Genomic DNA, 25919 nt, shown 5'->3' with positions numbered 1-25919 from the left:
CACTAACGCGAGTGCTATACGCTCACTCGCTCATTGAATCACTCACACATGCATTCTATCACTCACTTATGTACTCACGCACACACACACACACAATGACGCAGTGACTCACCTGTAACGCATGCGTACGTGTGGAAATACGCTGGTCTGAAACTGGCCCTCCAGCACGGGTGAATCGAATTTGGGATCCATCCACGATTTGGACGAGGCGCGTTCGAATGCCACCGGCAACATGACGCTGCAGCAGGAATGCCGTCGCCCCGTTTGACTTAGATAGGTTTGTATGTGTGGCGCTAACGCGATTTGTATATCGTCGGTGGAATTGCTGCGACTGTCGTTGACTAGAACGCCGGGAGGCATGGCGGTGAAACTGACCGAAGGACGACGTGACTGCAAAGAGAGAGAGAGAGGGAGAGCGAAAAGTTAGTACGTTGGCGTTGTGGGCTTAGTAAACAATAAAATGGAATATAATTCAGGCATTTACAAGCACACTTTAGTCGAAATGCATAAAAGTGAAAGCACCAGTGGAAAGCAGTGGAAATTCAAATTGTCATTGCGGCGCGCTGCTGCACTGTCGACGGAACATTGTGCAATGGCATTCGCTTGCGCCGCCAACAATGCTCCGAAACTTTAATTAAACTTAATTGTGCAGCGAGGTGGAAATGCGATTCTGCAGAATTGCCGCATGCCGCAGTTGAATGCCACAGTAATTAGGCGAGCGGGCGAGCAGTGGTGCGGTCGCGCCAGGAGTTGAGTAAGCGAATCCACGAGCACTGGCAGGTAGGCAAAGGCTTAACGAATGAGCTGTGTATGTATGTGTACATCATACTTCTAAGTACGTTTGTTTGTATTGTGGGCATCCATTGACGTCCACCTTGGACACGGTTTACCTGCCGGTTAATTGTGTGGGTCTGCATTGAGCCACATAAGTGCGGACATGTCTTGGCTACAAGCAGCGATAGCAAAGACTTCCTGAAACCGTTATTGAATGTAACACAAGCAATTAATTTGAAGTGCTGCAAAGCAGACGCTTGAGTAACGGTAGTCAAATGCAACAATGCGCTGAAATTACATTATTTTTAGAGCAATTTTCCAACATTTGTGTATTTGCCCATAAGAAAACTGAAAGCTTTCCCAACTCATTCGTTGCCTTTGCCTTAAGCAATCTTAGAAAGAAGGAAAGTGTGCTTAAACTGCTAAGCGAAAGCAACCAGCAAGCAAGAATGTTGTTGTGCCAGCGCAATTTGAAGCAGATTTGAGAGTTCTCACAACTTTTGCTTTTCATCTTTGTGCTTTCATTGTTTCTGCAGAAACCGATGTCTACAGTAAAGAATTTGTTCAAGTTCCTTTAAAGCTGTTTTCTTAGAAAATGTTCATTGTGTTAGTCCAGCGATGGAGTGAAGGTGGATGGTTGCCAGTATTGAGAAGAAATAAAGAATGCGAATCGAAAAAGTACAAAAATTTAAAAATGATTTGTATGTACATATGTTTATCGATCTTTGGCGATATAAATATGTTTTTGTGTACCAAAGGTTTTCCAATTTTTTTCTATGAAATTCGCTAATAATTCAATAGTTTTACGCTCATTTTCATTTGATTTCATATAAATCATAAGTTTTCCTTCATAGTTGTTATCGATATGTTTTATAGCGCTTTCAAGTAAACAAAAATATTCGCATAGATACATAAAAAAGCTAATAACGCTCACGGTTTTTGCTTATTTGGTGAATTAATTATTTTTCAAATTGAAGGAAATAATATTATCGATAATTTTATTTCGATTATTTTTCTCAAATATTTACTTTAAGTGAAAACTCAAACTCAGGAGTCTAAACGTTGTAATTATAAATCGATAAAAGTCGGGTAGTTATCGATAAATGAAAATACATAATATCGATAATTGTTGATAAACTATAAATTAAAAAAAAAACCAAAATATTTTCTTAAGTAAAAACAACTATTTTATATAGAAGTGTAGAATATAAATAACGAGATAAATTAAACAAAGGAAAGCATTCTAGTTTTAATTTCGATATTTTGTCAAAATTTCGCTAACACAAAGAAAATTATTTATCAAAATTTTATTTTCTTATTATTTGAGGGCGAAAATGATTAATTCTTGACTATAAGCACTTTTAGTCCATTAAATATAAGGAAACTATTTTTTCGATAATTTTATTTCAATTACTTTTCTCGATTATTTACTTAAGTTAATGCTCAAATATTGGTGTCCACAAGCTGTAATTGTAAATAGATAAAAAATGAGTAATTATCCATAAATTTTGCTGAAATATAATAATCAAAATAACGAAAATAATTTTTTCGATACCGATGTCTACAAACCGTATCTGGAAATCGATTAAATATCGATAAAAATCGAGTAATTATCGATAAATAATAATATACATATGTTATCGATGAAATAATTTTTATGAACTTTTTATTGGTTTTCTTAACTGTTAAACTAATTATTCTTCAAAAGAGCTAAAATGATTTTTTCGATTATTTAGTATAATATTTTATATAATAATATTTATTATCGATAAAAAACTGTTGATAAACCATATAACCGTGTTGATAAATCACGTATTTAAAGAGAAAAACAAAATAAAATTGATTAAGCTAAAACAACATTTGGATATACAAGTGTAGAACATCCTAAACGAGCAGGCTGTATTGTGCGAATAGCACCTTATACGCCAAGCTTCGAGATTATGAATATACATTATAACTTTCAATTTCCGCTCGAGGTTTAGGAACTCATGTATTCAACATTTATTTCGAAGCAGCTCTGGACACATATATGGTGTAGAATTTTTGTATTTGTTTAAAAATAAACGATTAATTTAACATATTCTTGAAGCATAAACTATTACTTTACGATTTGGTTTAATAATTGAATCGAGCCCCGATATTCCATAACGATTCCATAGCATAACTGATGGTAAAGTATAACGTTATTTGGCACACACACATGCTCAGAAGTCTATTACGAGGCACCAAAGTCGTCATGAATTTGAAAAGGAAAAAGTCCACAAAACGCAAGCGACATAAATAGTGCACACACACACACACAGTCACGACACAACATGGAATATTTATATGCGATTGTGCCATTGCAATTTTAATTAAATTCTTCTGCGCTAATCCGACAATTTACTCAGGCTGCAGCCACAAAACGCAAAGGAATGCGAACACAACGCCAACAACAATAGCAACGCATAGAAATACATTAATAAATATATGTGTGTATGTGTGTGAGTGAGTGCCAAGTACATGCCACGATGGAATAATGGACAATATTCAAGTCAGCGTTGTAAATGAAAATTAATTATCGCCATTAAAAATGCAAAAAGGGTGCTGCAAGACGGCAGAGCGGCCGGTGAGGTGGTGCATAAACAGGAAAACCAGCAAACAATAAAGGTTCGGAAGTCTTTAAAGGCTTAAAGCGGCGGTCCTAAAAGCGACGACAACAACGGAGTTAAGTGAAAGTGCCGAAGACGGTGAAAGGCAGCCGCAAAGTGGAGAAAGTATAAAAGAAATGGAAAACTAAAAAATCGCCCACATTCACCTGCATTGCAAAATATATGCGCCGCTGCAACCACTCATTAGTGTGAGTGTTTACACTCGTACAATGTGCTTTTAGCCATTAAGCTGCTGCCACAAACAGCACGATCCTTCCTTCTTGGCAGGGAGCAAGGTAGAGAGGAATTCATAAAAATATAAAATATGTAGAGTCTTTGCTAAACTGCCACGAATGAAAGCGAATTTTTCTGAAGTGGACCGAGACATGCTTCGCTCGTTTTTGTTGTAGACGCTTTCGTACGCCAGAGGGCAGGAAGGAAGGAAGCACGGAAGGAAGCGCTCAAGCACGCCACGTGCTAAAGAGCAACTTACAAAGGTGGCTGGTGGCGTTGTGGCAGTGTCTTGCACTCATCAATAGCGGCAAAGGTCACTTACAGTAATGCCAGCCACTCAAGTGTGGTCTCCGAGGCAAAAGCGAGAGTGCTGCAGCGTTGCAGGAAATAGTAAAAAATTTAAGAAACACCAAAAATATAGCATGATAATGTGAATGAGCCGTTAGTAGATGAAGGCCGTGGTGCTTTTAGTTGGAGTTAGCACATAACGGTATAATTTCCATATAGTTTCTTCCTTTCTAGTAAAGCTTTTCCTTATTACTAAGAACATTTTACAATCAAAGTGATTGTTCTTTCAAGTGGCGCTGTAAACATAAAACCAGTTATGTTTGAAACTACTTTTCGCTTAGGGTTGCCAGATTGCAAAAATTTAGTGCAATAAATTCTAAGCAATGAACGTGTTGCTTATTGACAGATTTTGTAGTATATACTTCAGCTAAACTTTATTTCTTAGAAGAGTTGCCACCGGTGTGAAATTTATTAATCAAAAAAATTGATGAAACTAATGGAAAGTACTAAATAAACATTACGTTGCTTGAGTTTAAAAGAAATTAAACTTTATAAATTGTTAAAAGTGTTGCCACCTGTTTAGCTTTTTAATTCAATAAAAAATGAAAAATAAATTTAAATGTAATAAATGTCATATTCTTTGCAACAGTTTCAGAAATTTATCTCTTAGCAAATCTTCAGAAGGTTGCCACTTATTTACAATATTTAATTTAAAAAATTGACAAAAAATAGAAATGTAACAAATTTAATTCAATTGTCTAGAGCCTAAAAAGTGTTCGTGTCTTAGAAAATTTTGAGAAGGGTTGCCACTCTTTTACCATTTTTAATTAAAAATAAATTGACAATTGATTAATTGCAATAAATTTAATCTAAATTGTTAGAGCCGAAGAAAGGTTGGTGTTGAATAATCATTTTGAAAACCGTTGCCACTTGTTTACAAACATTAAAGAACAGAAATTTTACAACCGCTTATCAGTTATCCACATTTTTTACTTGTAACTTAGTTACACTTCCTCAATATAAAGTTCATACATAGACGTACAAAATGCCACAACTTGCCACACAGCGTCACGCATTATGCAATTCCATTATTAAATTTACTGTCAAGCCAAATTGCGGTAAATAATCTGGGTTGCTTTGAGGTTATCTCTTTGGACTACTCAATGAAAGAGAAATGTGTCGCAACTAAATATAGTCAGCTGTCTTCGCCACACCCACCGCCTGCCACGAACCAACAAACTGGGTCAATGCAAAACCGCAATGAACCGAAAACAAACAGCGACTATCCACCAAACGTGTGCGGCCGCCATTGTAAGTGTCTCAATGTCGGTGCGACCGCATATACTACACAAGTACGTGCAACACAAAGACGACACGGTGTTCTCTGCTTTAATGAAGTCCAAAACAGCCGCAAATATATATAATTGGATTTATGTATGGTGCTATAACTGTCGGTAATTGCGGCCAGCATAATGCGCCATTCGCGTTTTGTGCTCCCAACACCCGCAACGGACCCTGCCACGCATGCAACAAGACACTGTTGGAAGTAGAGCCCGCGGACCCACGCAGGCCACGCAGCTGTGAGTGATGCTTTCACTCTTAATGTTAATGATACTTTGGTTACAACAACAACAGCAGCAGCAACAACAACAATATGCGCACTGCTTACAATGCTTTGATTATGTGGCAGCCGCCGTGGTTTACCGTTGATTTGTCTGGCAAATTGCAAATCGTAAGTGTGAATATAGACTGCAACAACGGAGATAATGACTCAACAGAGGCGTTTATGACATTGCAAGTAATCAAGTAAGGTGCACACGATTTGTCTAGTATATTTTATGAGAATTATGTTGCAGCAGAAGAATTTAATAAAATTAAAATACTAACGAAAATTAAGCCTATAAATATACATTCGTGTATAATTTAATTTTGGAGACACATTCTTGTAGAATCTCTTCCCTAGCTTGTTTAATGGACAGTGCTTTGAAGCAGCAGAAGAAGATGCTAAACCAATATCACCAATGGAGGATTAAGTGTTTGACTTTCAATCGAGGGAATGTGAATAAGGCTGCAAATAATTCCGTTCGCATTAGAGAACATTGCCATTTAAGAGGGACCTCTGGTGGGACAGCCTTAAAAAGGCGATTTTTGGGTATGAAAAAGAAGAACACTAATGTGGATGAAACCTAAAAAACTCTCACCCTCTCTAGAAGATATTATTCATACTAAAACCCACTGTTGAAAAAAATCAAAAACTGACAAAGTGGAGACATTTATAATAAAAATGAATTTAATACAAAATTGTGAACGTATCTGGCCTGACAAAGTTCAACTTGAAATGAGAAAAGTTGCTCGACAAGGTATCAAGTATTAGCTCTAAGTGAAAGCTTATACAACTACAATAGTTTTGTACAAACCATCAACTTGTAATAAAAATAACAGCTATATGTAACCAAGTAGAGTTTTTATGGTAAGAGTGAAACCCTAAAGTTGCAATTTCCTGTATCAACTTTTTTCTTCTTGTGGATTGTCCACTCAGTCCGAAGTAGCGTCTGTTGACAAGAGTTATTTTACGCTGGATTTCGAAGCTGACATTATTGTTGCTGTTAAGGCTGATACCAAAATAGACGAAATTATCTAGGACTTCGAAGTTATGAATGTCAACAATGACGTGGAAGCCAAATCGCGAATGCGATGACTGTGTTTGCTGACAGGTGATATTTCGTCTTGTCCTCGTTCACTCCAATATGGGAACCAGAAAAAAAAGATATAAAACTGAGAATATGAGATTTATTTCCTACGACGAATTTATTATTTTTATAAGATAATGCACATGAACATTTCTTAATTCAATTTTCAATAATATTTTGATCTAAGTTTTCACGCGCAGTGACTCTTGCAAAAAATGATCTTTTTAATAACAAAAATTTGTTGTAAATTTTTTTTTTATTATTTGAGAGTGAGAATATCTAATTCTTGTCATTAAGCTCTTATAGTTAATTTCTTTTTATACCCATTCCATTTTTAAGAAAATTAACTTACAAATATTAAAATTAAATTAAGGAATCCAAACAAGCTTTTAGCACATGCTAGTAAAGTCAAGCGTGCCCATTATATCTTCCCATCATTCTCGAATCGCCGTGTTTAATGGAAAATGCAAATTGTTTTCAAAGTCAAACAAGAAGCTTCCACTAATTTGCACACATTATTCCCTCAATCGTCAACTCGAATGTCAAGCAAAACTAATTACGAGCACCCACTGACAGCTCGAAACAAACAACAACACCAGCAACCTTGCCACACTCACTACCGGAATCACTCACACACTGACGCACCACAGGGGAGCGGAATGAAAAATCGTGGCGCTCGCAAATCAAATCGCTGCAACACAAACAAAATTAAAAACATAACAACAACAACAAAACCAAAGCCAGAAGTAAAGCGTGGAATAATGAAGGGAACACAAGACAAATGGAGATATCTAATCAAGTCAATTTGCAACTTGTTGCACTGCCACAATCTGCTGCACGTACGTTTCTTTTGTGTTATCTGATACTTTCCCGCCCGCTTCGAGCATCACTTTTCTGCCATCCCGTTTGTGTGCGAGTGTGTGTGTGACTCAGCGCTGCCAGCGTTGCATTCGCTTCAAATGACACCAATTAGCGGTTTTGCATTCGCGCTTGTTAGCATGCAACAGCTGGAATTGCTACTTGAAGTGCACGTGTGTGCGTGGGTGGTGGCATGCGGCAACCCAGCGTCTGCTGTTGAATGTGAGGGGTTGTTGCAAGTCTTTCAATGGGTGGAATGGTGGGATTCTCAGGCAACAGGTGGACCATTTCTCACCGTCCCGTAAGGAAATGGAGGGAGACCAATTTTGTGGTCAATAAATTTCCTTTTAGTGTGCAGCGAGCAGCGGAGTCGAAGCGTGTGTGATTTTACAATGAGAAATTACTTGAGCTTCGATGAAAGTGAGTGCATACGCACACTAGGGTGGTTGATTATTTGCAAAGTTTTTATTTTTTTCAACTTTTTGATGTTTTTTAATTTTTTATCAAAATTTTTGCGAATAAAATTAATATTTTTACTTTGGTTTTATTTTAATTTTTAATTTTCACTTTCTTCTGATTTATGATTTTTATTTTCAATTTTGTGTTATTTTTTCGTTTCCATTTTCTTGATGACTTCACGTTCTATGTATAATGATATTTATTTATTAGTATAAATATTAAAAAAAAAAAGTTGAAGCTTGATAAAAAATATTAAAAAAATCAGACCTGAAAAGAACTAAATCTTCAGAGACTTCAAATAATCGAGAAAAATATATTTTAGCAAAAATATTTCCATTATCTACCGCCTATCAGGATGAGCTTGCCCTGCTTCAAGGGAAAACAATGAGATCACCCAAGCAACCCTTGTCATAAACTTTTGATATCATCCACGAAGACAATAATTTTTTTGTTTTTCTGCATAAGCTCGAGCGGCATGTTAAATTTGCGTCCCTTCCGTCTCAATTTACCGAACACTCCACTCTCCACCAACATGCCCATCAAAGCACCTTGAAGGTCTCACATTGCATTTTCCCTCAAACTAACCCAGCATCCAGCTGGCACTCCGCCACATCGTCCACTGCACTTTCTATGCATTTTGCGTTGCAAATTGATGGTAGTGATACAATTACCGCACGTTAATCACACTTCCACTCATTAATCAAAACTCGAAGCCAAGCAAAAGCAACAGAATGACTACAGCAACACATCCACACCCGCACTTGTGTGTTTTGCATTTGTTGTTGTTGGTGAAATTTGCTGCCATTAACTATTTAGTGGCTTCGCTAGCTTCACTTTCATTTTCAAGCTCCGCAACACGTGGCTAATTGGTGTTCCAAGCAGTGGTATACAACAATGTTGCGCAACATGTTGCTATCAACATTTGGAAGTATTTCGTTTATCTCGCTTGCGAATATCTAAAGAAATATTTTCGCTTATCTAAATTTTCAGCGCTTAACTGTCTTTTATGACATTCTTACTTAATCTAAATATAAATATTATGCTATCATGCTTTGGCTATTTCGCTTGCGGCGAGATATCGCCAAATATGTACTTCGACTGGTATGCACTTGAATGTGTGTGTGTGATTTGGTGTTTGTCTAGAAAAGCCTTTTCACATGACATGTCTAAGTAAGTAATTCTTTTCGTTTACTGTCAGAAAGAAATTGATGTGATTTCGCCCGCTCTCCGCTTGGTGCAGTGCGACTAAAAGCTAATTGTGCATCCACATACATACATATATACTTATATAGTTGGGTAAATATACAAGTATAGATTAAAGCAAAACGAAATGTACTATCAACAACAAATAATATTTGACGATTAATGCACCGAACTGCGCTGTTTTACAGTTAGGTAATGCGAGCATTGTGAAAGGTAATGAAACGCCTTGAAAATGTAATGCACTGTGGGTAATGGCTTGTAATGAGAGGCAAAGTCTAATAGGAATGGGTAGAATGAAAGAAAAATACGTAAGATTAATCAAAATATGAAACTAAGTCGTTTTACAACAACAACAATAAAATTAATAGAAATATTGGGTAGTCGAAAAAGTCTTTTCGTATTTTGTCAATAGATGTCATTGCAGTCGTATATCTCCGGTGCTACCAATTAAAAAAAAAAATATACAGCTGTTCAAAACTAAGTGAAAAAAAAGAAGAAATTCGCTATATTTTGAAATTTTTGTACATATACTCGTATAACAGGGAAGGCTACCAACCAAGCTCCCAATGAAATTTGTAAAGTTTACGGACACGATGCTGTATCAGCTCGTGTAGCACAACAATGGTTCGCTCGCTTTCGTTCTGATGCACTTCGATCTGGTCGACCTATCGTGTAAAAAGTGGATGAAGTTATGGAAAAGATGGACCAGGACCGTCAAATAAGCAACCATGGCGTCGCTAAGAAACTTAACATACATCATCAAACAGTTTTGAACCATTTAAAAAAGACTCGCTACTAAAAGAAGCTCGGTGTTTGGGTACCACATGAATTGTCTGTGAAAAATTCAATGGATCGAATTACCATCTGCGTTTCTTTGCTGAAACAAAACGAAATTGAACCATTTCCGAAGAAAATGGTAACAGGAGACGAAAAGTGGATCAAATATGACAATAATGTGCGAAAAAGATCATGGTCCAAGCGTGGTGAAGCTCAACAAATGGTCGCAAAGCCAGGATTGACGCCTCGAAAGGTTATGCTGAGTGTTTGGTGGGATTGGAAAGGAATCATCCACTATGAGCTGCTCCAGCCTGGTCGAACGATTGATTCTACATTTTACTGTCAACAACTGATGAGATTGAAGCAAGCAATCGAAAAAACGGCCAGAACTGATCAACAGAAAGGGCTTCGTCTTCCATCAGGACAACACTAGACCACACACATCTTTGATGACTCGGCAAAAACTGGGAGAGCTTGGCTGGGAAGTTTTGATGCATCCACCATATAGCCCTGACCTTGCACCATCGGACTACCATTTGTTTCGATCAATGCAGAACTCCCTTAATGGAGTAAAGTTGGCTTCAAGAGAAGCCTGTGAAAATTACTTGTCGCAGTTTTTCGCCGAGAAACCAGAAAAGTTTTACACTGATGGAATAATGTCTCTAGCAGAAAAATGGTAAAAAGTTATCGATCAAAGGAGTACATACGAGTACTTATAGTGTTCGCATTTATTCATTTATGTGCATTAACGCTCGAATCGGCTTTGATACCATCTATCAGCTGCCACATAATCTCGTTGGCTGATACTTGGACCGAACTTAGTACACAGATCAAACCAGTATCTTCGCTAATATTTTAAATGTTGCTCACACATCTAATATAGTAAAGATTTGGTCCAAATTAAAACTTCTTCCTCAATTCTGCAATATGGAGGCTAAGTAAAGCAAAGCTTCTTGATACACACTCCAAAAGCAAAACAACGCTACAACCCTTATCTCTCAGCTTTGTGTAATAGCTTAGTGCAACATCAAAGCGTCATACAAACATACATACATATATGTATGTATATTATAAATAAACAAATAAATTTGCTGGCGAAATTCGCGAAATCACAATCTTTCATTAAAATTTTCCATAAACGCTCACTTATGTTTGTATATATGTATATATTTATGAATTTAATCGCACCCGAAAACTCAAGGTCAACAAGTAGAAATGCACAGGCAGACATACAGACACACAAACACACGCTCATGCATATAAAGTGTATGTATGTATGTAGATAGGCATGTAAGGGCTTTGTGATTGAGCGAAAATGGGCGTGCTTTCGCGATAATCGCTTAAATCAAAACAAAGGTGAGTTTAGCGAAATAATAAAATATACATATGTACACACATAGCTGGCGCTGACTTACGTAAGAAAGTGCACACGGCGTACGTTTATATAATCCGCAATTAAACGGACTAAATATGAGGGGAACTAATTATTTTGCCAATTTATTAAAGCGTTACTTTTTAATGTTTATATTAAATGCTTTATGATGAACTCACACCTTTGCCGCGCACATACATACATACCTACAGATTCTATTTATTTTTGATGTTTGTATTTTTGTATGTACATATTCACTTTGTGCGCTTTGTCTAATTGAATCTTGGTTTAATAAATATTTGTGCGTTTGTAAATCCGAATAACGCTGGCATTTAGAAAACAAATCTCTCTGCATATACATATACAAGTATATATAGTATATATATTTTATTGTATGAATGTGTGTGCGAAGCCCAAAGAACTTCTATTTTGGTGCGGCTCTTGTTGTTGGCTGGTATCAGCTGTTTTCTTTTCTATATTCCATTGCTCCAAATATTGTTTATTATTTTATAGGAAGGGTGATCCATTTTGAGGTTCCCCATTTCTTTTGAAATGAAAAAGCACAGATACTTCAAATTTATTGTTTATTATCAATCGAAAGAACATTCTTTGGCATTTATTTTTTGAAGATTATTTCTTTCAAATGTTCGTCGTGGCTACGTCTCAGATGGTCCATCTGATGAGTGCAATTTTCGATGACTCGTTCGAGCTTTTCGACTGGCGAATGTAACTCGTAATGTTTTGCTCCAAGGCGTGAATCAAAACGGGATTATCCGCATATACTTTAGACTTTATCCCCACAGGAAACGGCCTAATACGAACTTTGTGGCCAATCGAGAGGTCCAAAACATGAAATTATCTACGCACTGAAGTGTTCTCTCAATAAATCACGTGCTCGTGTACACTCTCAACAATATGGCTGATGATTCCACCGCAAAACGTTGTTTGTTCTGGATAAAATGACAGCTATTGAATTTTTTCAGCTTGCTCTTCGTCCAAATGTGGCAATTTTGCTTGTTTATATATCCATTGAGAAATGGACCTCATCGCTGAGCAAAATTTGGCCCGAAAACGTCGGATATTCGTGTAACTCTTCAAGAGCCCATAAAACAAGGCAAATTGGCTTGAGAAGCTCGAGCAGCTTCCGTTCTTGCACAGGCCATATTTTGTACCTCTACTTGAATCACCCTTTACCCCTTTTGTTGCTATGTACTCATTGTTGTTTTTGTTAATAGGCCTTACGTGCTGCATGAGTATGCGTTGCATGGAAAAACAGCTTGACACAAATATATAATATATATACATATATATATATGTACAGACTTCAAAAGCAGCGCCGCTGCTCTAGAAAAATATGTAAATTGTATGCATGAAAATGCATGATGATCTATGGGAGGAAGTGGATTGCCAAGCTTACATACTTGCTGTTATGTTGATATGTGCTTAGTATAGGCTCTTTGTAGACATTTAGCCACTAATAGCTACCGATGACTACCAGAAAGTATGCATGACGTTATGGAAAATTCTAATTTCAAGAAATTTGTTCAAAGATTTTTACGTGAAACTTGTATTAATTAAAAAGTTAGGTGAAGTTGATTTCGGTTATCTTAGGAGGTATACATATAAATTCTGAAAGCGAGAGGTGCGTTGAAATGGAACGACAAGAAAGCGACATCTTAAAGCTATTAGCTCAACGATAATGGTATTTAAGCTGGGAAACTTAAAAAAGTTTGCGCTGAGCAGTTAAGATCTCTTCTCACATAAGCAATGCTCCGAAATTTTGAGAGTGGAGAATCGAAGAAACAACTGGAATATGGCTAACAGACTGGTATAGTCAATTCTTGATAGATTAGAAAATGGGGTTACCTCTTTAATCATATACTTCCCACAGCAAGCAGGGGGTAGAATTTGCCGCGGTAAGGTATGCCTGACGTAATAGACGACTAAAATCATATATGCACTATGTCTGTATATTTGGCTTAGTCTTTGTCAGAAAGAGGGCTATAATACTCAGCTTGAAATGATATTATAGACTTTGAATGAGATTCCTTCTAATGAAAAAACATTTGAAGTTTAAGCCACAAATGTCACCAGTCATTGAGTTTGTTGGGTGATCAATTGGTAGTAGGAGAAGCTACAAAGTCTGACCGGAGACTTAAATCTGGTACCACGGGGAGCAGTTAGTCCTTAGAGTTCGCTCTAATCTGCTTATTGGGTTTGGTTCTTTGGGGAGATTCGAGGAGGCTGTAGTTTAAGCCTAACGACGGGTAGGATTAACAAATTCAATTCAGTTTAGAGTCACACTGCGGCCGGGTGCCGGACGCACAGCACGGCAGAAGGTATTCTCTCCACCGGATCTTAGAGCCATATTATCCGATATTATGCTTTGCGCTGCTTTTTCACCAAAAAATTTATAGGCGTTACTTTCTAGATCTTGTAGAATCTCTTCAAAACCGGCGACACCAATTTATCGCACACCAGCAAATTGTTCTAAAGAAAATCATTCCTGGGTTCAACAGCTTCTATAAACATAAACGTATGTACGCACACTGTTAGCAACATAATTGAGCTAATAAATTTGTTATTTGAACATAAACAATAATTCGAAAATTTTATTTTGAACCCAAAAACATTACACTACACCAAATAGATGCCACTTGCCGACGAGCAACGATCGCGAGTGGGCTAAATGTGTCGGCAATTATCGGAAATCAAACAAAAACAGATGCCGCGCGTTGTTTACTCGATGATGTGCCTTCTGGTGCGGCAATAATTTAGAACTACAACAAAAACACAAACGCACATATGGGTACATGGAAAAGGAGATTAACGCCAGTGGAATTCCGCAACACGCCGCATCACTGAGAAACCGCGCTGCTCTCCTGTGGCACTTGCCGGCAGACTGTTGTCTGCCACCACATCGCGTTACCAACCAACCAGCAACATGTGGCAGATTAATAAGCGTTGCATGGCAAGCGCTGCGGCATATACTTGGTGAAAGCGCGTGTGCGGCAAGCGCGCCAGGCAGACGATGCGTGTGCGCGTGTGGCTCGTACAAGGCAACGCCTAATGAGCCTTGATACTCAACTTAACACTTAATATTGTAAAGATGTGTATGTGTGTATGTGGTGCTTTTCCCATATGAATATTTGATGAATAATAAGAAAACTCGAAGAGACGCAACCTACCAGCACATAATGGCGCGTGTCTGCAACAAATTGACTGACGGCATTTTTCAAATTTTATTCACACAAACACTAGTCTAGTTACGCATACGCGTTCGGAAGCTGCCCAGCAGCTTTTCTCAAGATTTAGCGGTCAATGCCACGCGTGGCCCTCGCACTGCCACTTCACACTTCGGCACCCAAGCTTCTTTTTTTCACTCTTCCGATAGGCAAATCAATTAAGTATGAAAATATTTACACAAACTTTTTGCACATACTCGCGTTTCCCCTCACACCACTTTCGCGATTTCGCGCTTCTCAATTCTTCTGCTTACGCGTATCTGCCGATCTTTCGTTTGCCACTTTTCACTTATCGATTTGTTGTTATTGTAATGTTTATTTATTTATTTTGACTATGAGCGATTACAGATCGGCGCCTACTAACTGCTCAAGTGCCAACGGAACCAGCGTAATGACGCTAGTGCGTTTGTATGTGTGCGGTCACACACTCCGCTTTGTTAAGTTGTTGGGGAAATAGTAAGAAATAGTAAGCGACGAGTGCCCGGCGTCCGTCCAACTGCTCAGCCAACCAAACGGCCGAGTTAACGCGACAAAACTGATTTGAATTTGTACTTTGCAAATTTGCTCATGACATTCGCTGGCGCTCCGGCTTTGGCGCTGGCGGAGAGCGTTCTGACGACCCTTCTCATGCACGGCTGTGTGTGTCGGCGGTTGTGCGAGTGTTTCCGTCTCCAGTGTGCGCCTAATAAGGCGAGTAAACGCTAATAATAGTTAAGAAAATATTTGTGATAACTGGCAACAACAACAAAGTGGCGACGCAAGGTGTTCGAATGCATTTACTCCTATCTATGTTAGATACACCCTGTTCGGAGAAAGCCGCGAACAAAAAATTAGTATAAAAAAAAAGTTAATATTTTGATGTGTAGTTTTGTTATATTTACGTGGTTATGGATTTTGGCAATGTGTAATAGTAGAATGTAGAGTCTTTTGGAGTATCAAATACAAGCTTTCTTCGAATCGCTAAGCATTGGAGAGTAGCGAATCGAACAAACCATATCAGTTGCTTAAGCAAATGCAATCCTGCCCTGATGAGATTCTTTCTGTGGTGGACATTTTTTCTTTCCACATCGAAAATCGGTTTAATTTCTATAAATGTTTTGATTTCTATAAAATATTAAAATTGATTTTATATAATAAATTTTTTTCTTTATATTTTATTTGCAATCTATCTGAAGACAATCATCAAATTTTATAAAAAGAATCAACATAGCAGGATTGATTGGGCTCCATTGAGACACATCAATACATTCTTTATTAACATAATTTGCTCAAAATATTTTTAAAACTAATGAAAATCTATCTGAAAGGTCTAAAACGTGAGTTTTTTAAGTGTCTAAGATCCATGCTTTTGTCCCGTAGATTTATTGCCAGTTTTCATAAATAGAAATTCTCTCAAGGTATCTTCGACAAGCTTTGCTGTTTAAGTCTTTGTGGATTTCGAAGGTGCTTACAAATCAAGGAGCACTTACAATGCTTCTTAAAGTCGTGGATTGATATCATTGAAGGATTTGAATGTTGGATGTACTCACCGTACCCCATAACTACATTGCAAATGTTCATACTGGTTTAAGGATTGACTTGTAGAAGTCAATTTTATTTTCAAGACTAAGTTGTGATCGTGGGCCTAAAAGCCTGTATATTTTTTTTTTAATTTGAGCTGCTTGAATTTTTCTTTCATGTGTGTCTTGCAAGTGCGTCTTCTCTCCAAATAAAGACCTAGGTATTGTAGAACCATTTAATGATACAGAAGGACTTTTTTTGATCTCAATCTAAACGTTATGTGAACGGACTTCTGTGTATTTACTTCTATTTTCCATTTTTTGACAATATTAAGTTGTTCTTGTAAATGATGAGAGTTATCATTTTGGTTAAAACTTGTGGCAATAAATGACACATCATCAGCATCAGTTGCTACTTCTAAATTATTGATGATCGGCAGGTCAGCTATAAATAATGTATATAACACGGGAATTAAGACGCTCGCTTGCGGAACTTTAGCATCAATCGAATACAACTGAGAAAATTCACCTCTTTATTCGGCAATTTATGGTCACTTAAAAATGCCTTCATAAGTAGATAGTAAGGTGCTGAGAGGCATTTTTTAATTTTATAAAGAAATCCTTCCAAAAAGACCCCTGCGTAACAATTCGATGGCATTACTCAGGTGTTTCATGACCCCTCTAAACCCAAACTGGTGTTGGGGTAATATATTTTGGTTCTCTAAAGGAGTTTTGCCACTCTCGCCAGTACACTAATTGGACGATATGAAGAGTAGAAGTTCTCAGGATTTATGAGGTTTCGGAATCATTGTTATCTTAGCATATTTCCATTAACTTGGGCAGTGGTCGAGTCGAAGAATAGAATTGTATATATAAGTAAGCAGTCTGATTGAAATGTGAGGTAGATGTCTAATAGTCCAGTCATTTAAGCTTAAATTAGGGTATACCTACCATATGTAGGTTTTGAGACAACTTTATGGTGTCAATATACAAGTATTTACAGACACATAAATGGGTATATGAATTCCGAGGTGAACTTACTATAATGACTGGACTATAACAGTAAGTACATATTTGACAGTAATTTGTTATTTGAGTCATTCATATATTCAATAGTGAAACTGATCTGAAATATGCAAGATAAAATTGGCTAGGTTTGAAGATGGCAGTTACCACATAATAATGCAGATACATCCTCTGGGCAAAATCGCTATATTCACACAAATTTACGAGGTTGAACCGATTTCCGTTGATGTTGATCTTTTCAAAAGCCATGAGTTGTAGAACTACTAGAACTTCTGCACCTGTTTTCGAAACAATGGGATCCTTTGACTTGGTTTCGATTTCGTATTTTGTAATGAGCGAAAGCACTTGTTTTAGTAACTCTCCGCTTTTCTAATCCCTATTACCGCTCTCACATCTCTTGAGCCCTCTAGATCGCTGAGTACTTTGTATGGTGTAACAATTATTGGTAATCGAAGTATAAGTATTAATGTTAAACGCTTTTGATCTAGGTCTTAAAGCTGATTTAATTTCATATTACTCGTACTGTTGGAGTGAACAAAATATGCTTTAAACAAGCGAGTAGCACCAAAATGATGTATTAATATGGTTAACGATCTTCAATGGGGAGACAATATTTATTCAGTGTGTTTTATATCGAATAAAATTCAAGTTGAACTCTTTCAGAGTGTGAAATATGTTAAACATTTGTATAATAATCTATTCATAGAGACTAAGGAAAATTTTTCAGTCAGAACTTTTTATAATTTTTTATGGTCAACCCTAAGCATTATACAACAACAGATTGATAACCTCCACATTTGCTCAGCGCACATATTGAATGGGTAGAAAAACAATTTTGTAATTTTTATTTATTATTGTTGTTGTTGTTGTGTTTGCTTTAGTATTTGCTTGCTTGAATTTGTCTAGTTATTGCTTCGTGCTCAGCGCTGAACTAATATCAGTGCAGCGACAATTAAATGATTAAATGAGCAAGAAAATGACAACAAAAATAACAATAAAAACAACATTGATTGCATTGTAAAACGGCAACAAGTGAGCAACAGCTGACGATGATGCGGCAAAAGTAAAGCGAAACGCTAAGAAAAAAATAGCTAAAATACAACTACAACAATAGAAATTATGGAAAACAATTATAAGAAAAAGCAACACAAGCAAACAGATAAGACGTGAGCGCGGGAGAGCGTTACAAAAACAAAAATTCCAGACAAGCTGAAATGTTGGGGAACGAGCGCAAAAGAGAGCTTGTTTGAGTAGTAACGGTGCCTTGCAAGCTTACAAGTGCAGGGAAATCAACAGTTCCGAGTAAGAGCTGGAGGGTCGGCTTCCGAGAAACCGAGAAAAGCGCAACCTTCAAATTATGGTCGCTGTAGCCAAGCAGTCGCTGGATAATGAATATTTGCACACCACCCCTCCCACTCCAACCCTCCGACATGGCGCACCCATAAGAGTGTCACCTAACGGTATGGATTTGCAGGCCAACAAAATGCGCAAGTAAGTGCTTATGCATATATAACGGTATTTGTATGCACTGCACATACACTGACAGACGGACATCACTGCAACGCTGTTGGCAAGCGCCGGACGACCCCTAAAGCCCTGACGAAGGCCATGCAGCTAAATTACTAGTGGCCATTATTTGCGCCAGATAAACAACAGTTATACACTTATGTATTTATATATGTGTGTGTATGTATGGAGTTTAGCCTTTAGTGGGCAATCCAGCTTGTCAATATCTTGTCCATGTGTGTCCGTGTCTGTGTATGGGTGCGCTGTTTGCTATTTATATGTCTGCATTGAAAATCTAATTCCACTAACAAATGCATTCTTCAATTACTGTGCTTGTATTGTTGGCCGTAATAGGAATCCATAAGTGTGTGCGTGTGTGGAAGTTTCGCAGTGTCCTAAGGAAACTGGAAAATTTCTTTGGTAACTCGATGAGGCAAACATTTGGTTACATATTACATAATTTACTCTAAGTGTGTGTGCGCTTGTGTTGCTGTTTATGACTAGGAGATGGACAGTTTTATAAATAAGTGCTTGCAGCCGGGAGCAGAGCACATATTTACATTTAATTATTTTATGAATGAAGAGTGAAAATTTCTCAATTGATTGACAGCGTTGGGGATTAAGTTCCTGGTCCTTCGCATGCCATAGGAAATGGAAAATAAACAGCAGGTACACACAGAGTGTCCTCCAAAAGGACAGGGGTTGGGGATTCGGTATTGGTAGTTTTCGCTACTACACACCCTCCTTGTAGATATTAAATAAGTTTTTGGTTAATAGAAATTGATGACAGCTCAATCTGACTCCTGGTGATCGGTATTTTGATAAAAATAAGGTCTTCAAACGAAACTGTTGGGAAATGGAATGGTGACACTGTTACGCATAAATACTTTAACTTTACAAAGTGCCTAATATCAATTCAGAGATTATAGTTATCTCAAGTACAGTACCCATTCTAACTTTATAATATTTATTCCTCTTTTTGAACATTAAACATGTATCAAAAGTCTTCTCTGCACTTGTCTATGTAAATATCATATACTCCATATCTGCACAGTATCCATTTACTAATAGTATACTGGGTATATATGTAGAAGTATATAATATTTTGAGTAGACGAAAAAGTCTTTTCGTATTTCTAATCAAACTTTAACTTATTTTTTATATTTATAATGAACTTTAATGAATCAAATATGCACCATTTTGGTCGACCACTTTTTGCCATTTTTCCGCCAGAGGCATTATTCCATCAGTGTAAAACTTTTCTGTTTCTCGGCGAAAAACTACAACAAGTAATTTTCACTCCATTGAGGGAGTTCTGCATTGACCGAAACAAACGGTAGTCCGATGGTGCAAGGTCAGGCCAATATGGAAAATGCCTCAAAACTTCCCAGCCAAACTCTTCCAGTTTTTGCCGAGTCAGGAAAGATGTGTGTGGTCTAGCGTTGTTCTGATGAAAGACGAAGCCCTTTCTGTTAATCAGTTCTGGCCTTTTTTCGATTGTTTGCTTCAATCTCATCAGTTGTTGACAGTAAAATATAGAATCTATTGTTCGACCAGGCTGGAGCAGCTCATAGTGGATGATTCCTTTCCAATCCCACCAAACAGTCAGCATAACCTGTCGATGCGCCAATCCTAAGTTTATGACCATTTGTTGAACTTCACCACGTTTAGATCATGATTTTTGTCGCACATTATGATCGTATTTGATCCACTTTTTGTCTCCTGTTACTAGCGAAGTGAACCATTGTTGTGCTACACGATCTGATACAGCATCTTCTCCGTAAGCTTCACAAATTTCATTGGTGGCTTGCATGACATTCTTCCTTTTTTTATGCAAAATATAGCGAATTTCTTCATTATTTTCACTTATTTTTAGACAGCTGTAACTTTCTTTCCCCGAATTTAGTTTTTTTGGTAAAATAAAACTTAAAATCTCACCTTTCGAACACTATAGGGTATGACACAATATGATTGGTAGCACTGGAGATATACGACTGCAACGACATCTATTGACAAAATACGAATTGACTTTTTCGACTACCCAATATATGAAAGTGCTGTCTTTGTCGATCGTTTACTATGTCTTAACATTGGCGAGTTAAGTGTTCGGTCGAAAGTGTTGAAATTACGGGTATCAATGAAGCATTCACTTCTTAAAAACCCGAATAAAAAAAATTAATGGTTTTTAATCGAAAATACTTATGATTTTTAAATTTATTTCAACCTAGATTTATTTCCGGAAATTCCTTCGAATTTATGGGAATTTTGATAAAAATTAAATAGCTTGAAGAAAAGCTCACTGACACACTATGAGGTACTTGAGACTGTCTAGTGTGTCTACTTATAACTTGGAATGTGAAATAATGTAATTTAAATATATATTGAAAGTCACATGATCTCGATGCATATTTTATATATAATAGTATAATTACCTAAGGGTTCTAAATTTTGCTAAATCATCATTTGGTATTAATAGTTTATACCGTAAATTTCTCCACTTAAATGTTATGACAGCAAAACATTTCACAACTCATAAACCGCACGATTTATTTCAGAGACCGTGAGCAATGCAATCTATGCCTCTTCGGTAATATATTTTAATATCTTGACTAATCGGAGGGTTTCCCATAATTCATAACTCACTACTTTTTTGCTGAGTAAACTGAATATATATATATTCTATATCTTTTATCTACGCATACATATGAAAGTCACCTTCTTAGAAGAACAAAGAAATTGGCGTTCACTTAGAAAAACCTACTCTGCATATTCAAATCTGTTGGAGAACTTAGTTTCTTGGTTTACAAAACAATTGATAGTTGAGAAACAAGTCATCAAAATAAGGAATTCTGAGACTACTCATCGTGGGCTTTATAATGTCATGCGTTTAATATCGGTTTCAAATTAGATTTATTTCTTTCACAACTTATTTTAGATACTAAAAAATATCAAAAAATATTAAAGTGGCTAAAAAGAAGAAATAAGAAAGTACTGTAAGTACTACCCATTCATTTAATGGAAACAAAGGCGAGCAAGGCGTCTAAAAATACGCTATCAAACTGTAAAAGTCAAGTGTGTGTAAATAAAAGCCATGAAAATCAAGACAAAATTTAAAACCACCAAATTGCAAGTAACAATAAGATTTATTAAATCCCACAACACTTATGATAAGATAGTCGGACATTTCAAATAATTGTAGAGACGTGTGCTGCGACCTATTATTTCAAAGAATTACAACAACAACTGAAAAGAGTGAGAGCAAATTTTAATTCACGAAAAAAGTCTTCGCTGAGTATTTCAACAAAAAGAGAGAGCACACTCAATACGCCAAACAAAGGTTGATATTTGATAAGGAGACGCTGATAAGCGCATTCAGGCGGCGCCGTGATTTGCCAAGAGCAAAGTGTGAAGCAAAGGTTGCTGGAAGAATGCGAGCGGCGTGAGCCGATTACTCAAAAAGCGTGCGATTTGTGGGCGCGTTGAAGTGTCGCTCCGCAAAGTGGAGTGGAGTTGGCTGTTAATTATAATTTAATGCTCTTCAAATGCGCCGCCTGGCAGCTTGGTGTAAATTTGTAAAGTTTTCTTGCGGTGAGACATTTCTTGTGCTTTGTGGACGCTTGGACTTTGCGTTACGTTACGTTACGCTTATCACCCGCACTCTTTTGTTTTCAATAGTTTCGTAATGAATGAATGGAAATGAACGGAAACAACGGGAAATTAAAATCACAGTAGGTTAAAAAATCAAGAGCAGGTTTTGAGTCGTTATAAAAAGGGATTAGTGAATATTATGTAATATGTAAACATGCTGGAGCTGGCTTCATTGATTTTCCTTTGAGAAGTGTCATATATTATTAGAAGGGCACTCACTTTAGACAGAGCTTTCTCATACCAAATATTCGTAAATGATATATTGTACAGGTTCAGTTGATATCATAAGAGTGCCTGCAACCTCGAAGAATTTTTTTCGGTCATTCAAACCTTTATTATGGACTTAGTTTATGCTTTCGTCGGTAACAACCTATTTTGGCCATCCACTGCGTTCACCGTCTTCGGTACTCACTTTATGACGTCCGGACTTAGCATACTAATCTTTGAACGTTGATTTTCCTGTGGCAGTGTCTGGAAACTCATCACCAAGCCAAGTTTTTTCTTCAACCGTGTTTTTTGCCTTCAATTAGCAATATTTTATCAACACGCGATTTTAATTTGTTTCCATTTTTTCACAATAACAAAAGTTTCTTCACTCAAAATGATATAACTCACGAAGAATGATCCGGCAGCTATCATAGTTATACACGCACCTTTTGAAGACTACGGCAGTGCGGAGACTTTTCAACTGACTCATTATGGAGACCAACCAGTCGGTCCAAATCTTAACCACCTTTTCCAGCATTGCTTTCAGTAAGTGCCCAGTTGCAGCTAGATTGTCGGCAATGAGCGTTGACTTGATATAGAAATCGAACAAAAAATAGTCTAAAGGGGCAATATCACATGATTTATGTAGCAAATTGGAACACCCATTGCTGCTACGATGAGATCACTAAAAGTAAGACGCCTTATAGGAAATTTTATCCGTTCGAAGAACCACCTTTTATAAGTAAATTCTATACCCAGTTTCAAATCATATTTTGGAATAGAAACAATGGAACCATTTGATAAAAATTTTTACATTTATCCTTTGAATAGCCTAGTGATGCATGGAAATCAAGAAAAATATTACAATAATGAAGGCCATACCAACTCGAAGGTATGATATACTATAAATAATACATAAAGATATTTATATTTGATATCAATCTATATCTATATATATATCAATTTCTATAGATATCAATTTCATTTTAGTCAAATTGCAATTGTAGGCAAAAAAACAAAAAACAAATTATTGAAAAGTGAAACTATAGATTATTTGTTCGAGTTCAGAACAATTAACCAAAATTTTTTGGTACAAGCTATTGGCAATTTGCTTAGCAAACGCCACTTTTAATTGGCAAATTTCACTGCCCCTACCCTGTGTAACGGTTTCATCAAACTCGGCGCCCACCGAAAGCTCGCTCATCATCGGTGGCACAATGATACGTGGGTGGAAAAAACAAAGGCTTTCGCTCACAATGTGATTTTTCGTTGTTGTAGTTGTTGTACAAAAATAAGTTCGTTAAAACCTATAAATAAATATTTTGCCTGGAAATATGCCGTAAATTTATTTTTGCATTGTTTCGCCGAAAATGAGAGCACAACAGTTATGTTGTTTACGTGACTTATGGTTTTCATACAACAAATACAACTAAATGAAACCGATATTTTATTTAAAGCTGCAAGTAACTTATTTTTAAATTGTTACAAAAAGTGACTTTCGTCATTGTTGCATTTTATATTTTGCCACGCTTTGCATGGCTCGTATAGCCGTATATACATATATACTCGTGTATTTATATTTTCAGTTGCTGGTTGTTAAGGTGAAATTTCGTGCTAAATTTGAATTTCCAGTATTTTATTTCGGCGAAAATATTCACAAAACGTATTTGCAACTTCTGGCAAAGTATCGATTCCGAGGGGGAGTTACCTCTAATTTTCAAAAAAGTATGATATCTTGGTGTATAAACATAAAAAAAGTAAAATTGAAATTAAGTTCATATTTAAATAATTTCTGTAAAGCATTTCATGATATATTTTTAGTTTATACAAAATCTATTTTTAATAATTTCATTTTCCCCCAAAAACTTATGAATCTAAAAATGTATAACAACGAATGTTGGCTACTTTCGGGAGCGCAGTTTATTAGCCGAGACTCAAACCAAAACTGTTTGAAATTTAATTGAAAATATGTTGCTGCAACTTTTATTACTAAGAAACACTTCACGGGGTAGTTTCGAAGTAAGATTTTTCAGGTTAACATGTCTAATTATTATCTAGAAAACTCTATATCTTCAATAAATATTTCTTATAGCACTTTTTTGTGAAGAGTAGATCAAAATCAAGTAAAGAAGTGTTAAGCTCGGGAATAATTGAACATTTCATACTCTTGCAACTTAATAGTGCTTTGGACGATCAAATAACCAAGAGGTGTCTGTTGTCACTACAATCTTTCGCACCAAATTAGAGTTATATATCTAAATTTAGTGCTTAGTTATGGCACTTTATATATTTTCATTTAATGGCGTTTTGTGGGCGTGGGCGTGTTGTCTTACTTCCAATACCGATCTTTCTTGGATGTCAAGGAATACTGTAAACTTCAACATACCTCATTTTTTACTTCAGTTACCGCTTCCACGGCTGGACAGATAGACAGTCACCGGAATTTTAATTCGTTTCGTCAACCTGATTAATTATATGCAAAGGGTGATCCAGGTAGACTATTTTTCAATAGGCTTTTTTGACAGATCACGCGTGAGTCGTACCAAACTGTCCTGATATTTTTGATCAGTACTGTTTGGCATTTCATCATTGAGAGACTAACGCCTGAACAACTTTCGTTCAACTTTATTACGAAAATTCACGTTCTGTAAAGAATGTGTTTCGTACTGTTCGCAACATCACCACCCATCTAGAAATCTAGCAAGAAATTAACAGCCGTAGGTGAGAGTGCACACGAAGACCGTGAAGAGTCGATTCGGCACCGTTCGGACTGACAGATGGAACACTTTGGCGCGTTTTACACCGAAATCTTAAATTGAAAGCGAACAATTTTAAATATTCCTGTGGGGTTATGTAAAGTCTAAAATTCGTGCGGCCAATCCCGCTTGGATTCAGGCCTTGGATCGTTAGGTGATCAAAGCTATTATACTCTAAGCTCTACTAGTCTGAAGGAAAATTTTCGTCTGATATGCCATGAGGCCCGTGTTACAGGCTCATTTACTCAATTTATTCCATTTCTTGGGGTGATAATAGTTTATATAATTATTTGTTGTTTTAATTGTTTATTATTTTTATTTAGTGTTTGTTGCTTAAACTGCAGAAAATATTTTATTTGGATGAACGCAATATAAACTCAATAAAAGAATTAAAAGAAAATAGTAATTCAAACTTACTTAACTTACTAAACTCATTCTGAGCTAATAGCCCGACATTGCATTTCTTTCCCCAAACCAAAAAGCATTTTAAAATCACTTAATGAAAACTCATTCCTCCTGCCACTGATCGGCTGTTAAAAATGGTAGCAATCCAATTGAATGACCGTCATTCTCTTCAAATTGGAAACTAAAAAGGTTTTTAGCGGCAGCAATAATGCCTCAGCGATGGTGGCTTTTCTTAAATGTTGTTGTTGTTGTGGTCATACATTCGATTACATTGTTCACTGCGATCGCATGGTAGTTTCACTGCTCATTCGCCACTTTTGCCACCGACATTTAACACCAAGC

The 25919-nt window shown here is 36.7% G+C and overlaps 1 protein-coding gene across 7 annotated transcripts in view; it reads right to left on the bottom strand.

Moving 5' to 3' along the window:
* The window catches only part of LOC105225576 (adenylate cyclase type 9), a 53302-nt gene extending 38101 nt beyond the window's left edge, over positions 1 to 15201 (bottom strand). Inside the window, exons 1-2 of one of the 7 annotated variants that reach the window (XM_049454483.1) lie at positions 14474 to 15185; positions 113 to 390 (exon numbers count right to left, since the gene is read on the bottom strand). In XM_049454483.1, coding sequence (XP_049310440.1) covers positions 113 to 360 — 248 coding nt within the window. In that variant the 5' untranslated portion in view covers positions 361 to 390; positions 14474 to 15185. Of the gene's footprint in view, positions 1 to 112; positions 391 to 11491; positions 11912 to 14473 lie in introns of those variants that run through there. The other 6 variants (XM_049454486.1, XM_049454492.1, XM_049454484.1 and 3 more) reach the window with 6 other exon arrangements.
* Positions 15202 to 25919: the final 10718 nt, after the last annotated feature.

The sequence above is a fragment of the Bactrocera dorsalis genome, chromosome 4 (genome assembly GCF_023373825.1).
Source record: "Bactrocera dorsalis isolate Fly_Bdor chromosome 4, ASM2337382v1, whole genome shotgun sequence".
Taxonomy (NCBI): domain Eukaryota; kingdom Metazoa; phylum Arthropoda; class Insecta; order Diptera; family Tephritidae; genus Bactrocera; species Bactrocera dorsalis.
Note: the sequence above shows the minus strand (reverse complement) of the source record. Positions and strands in the feature narration are given on the sequence as shown.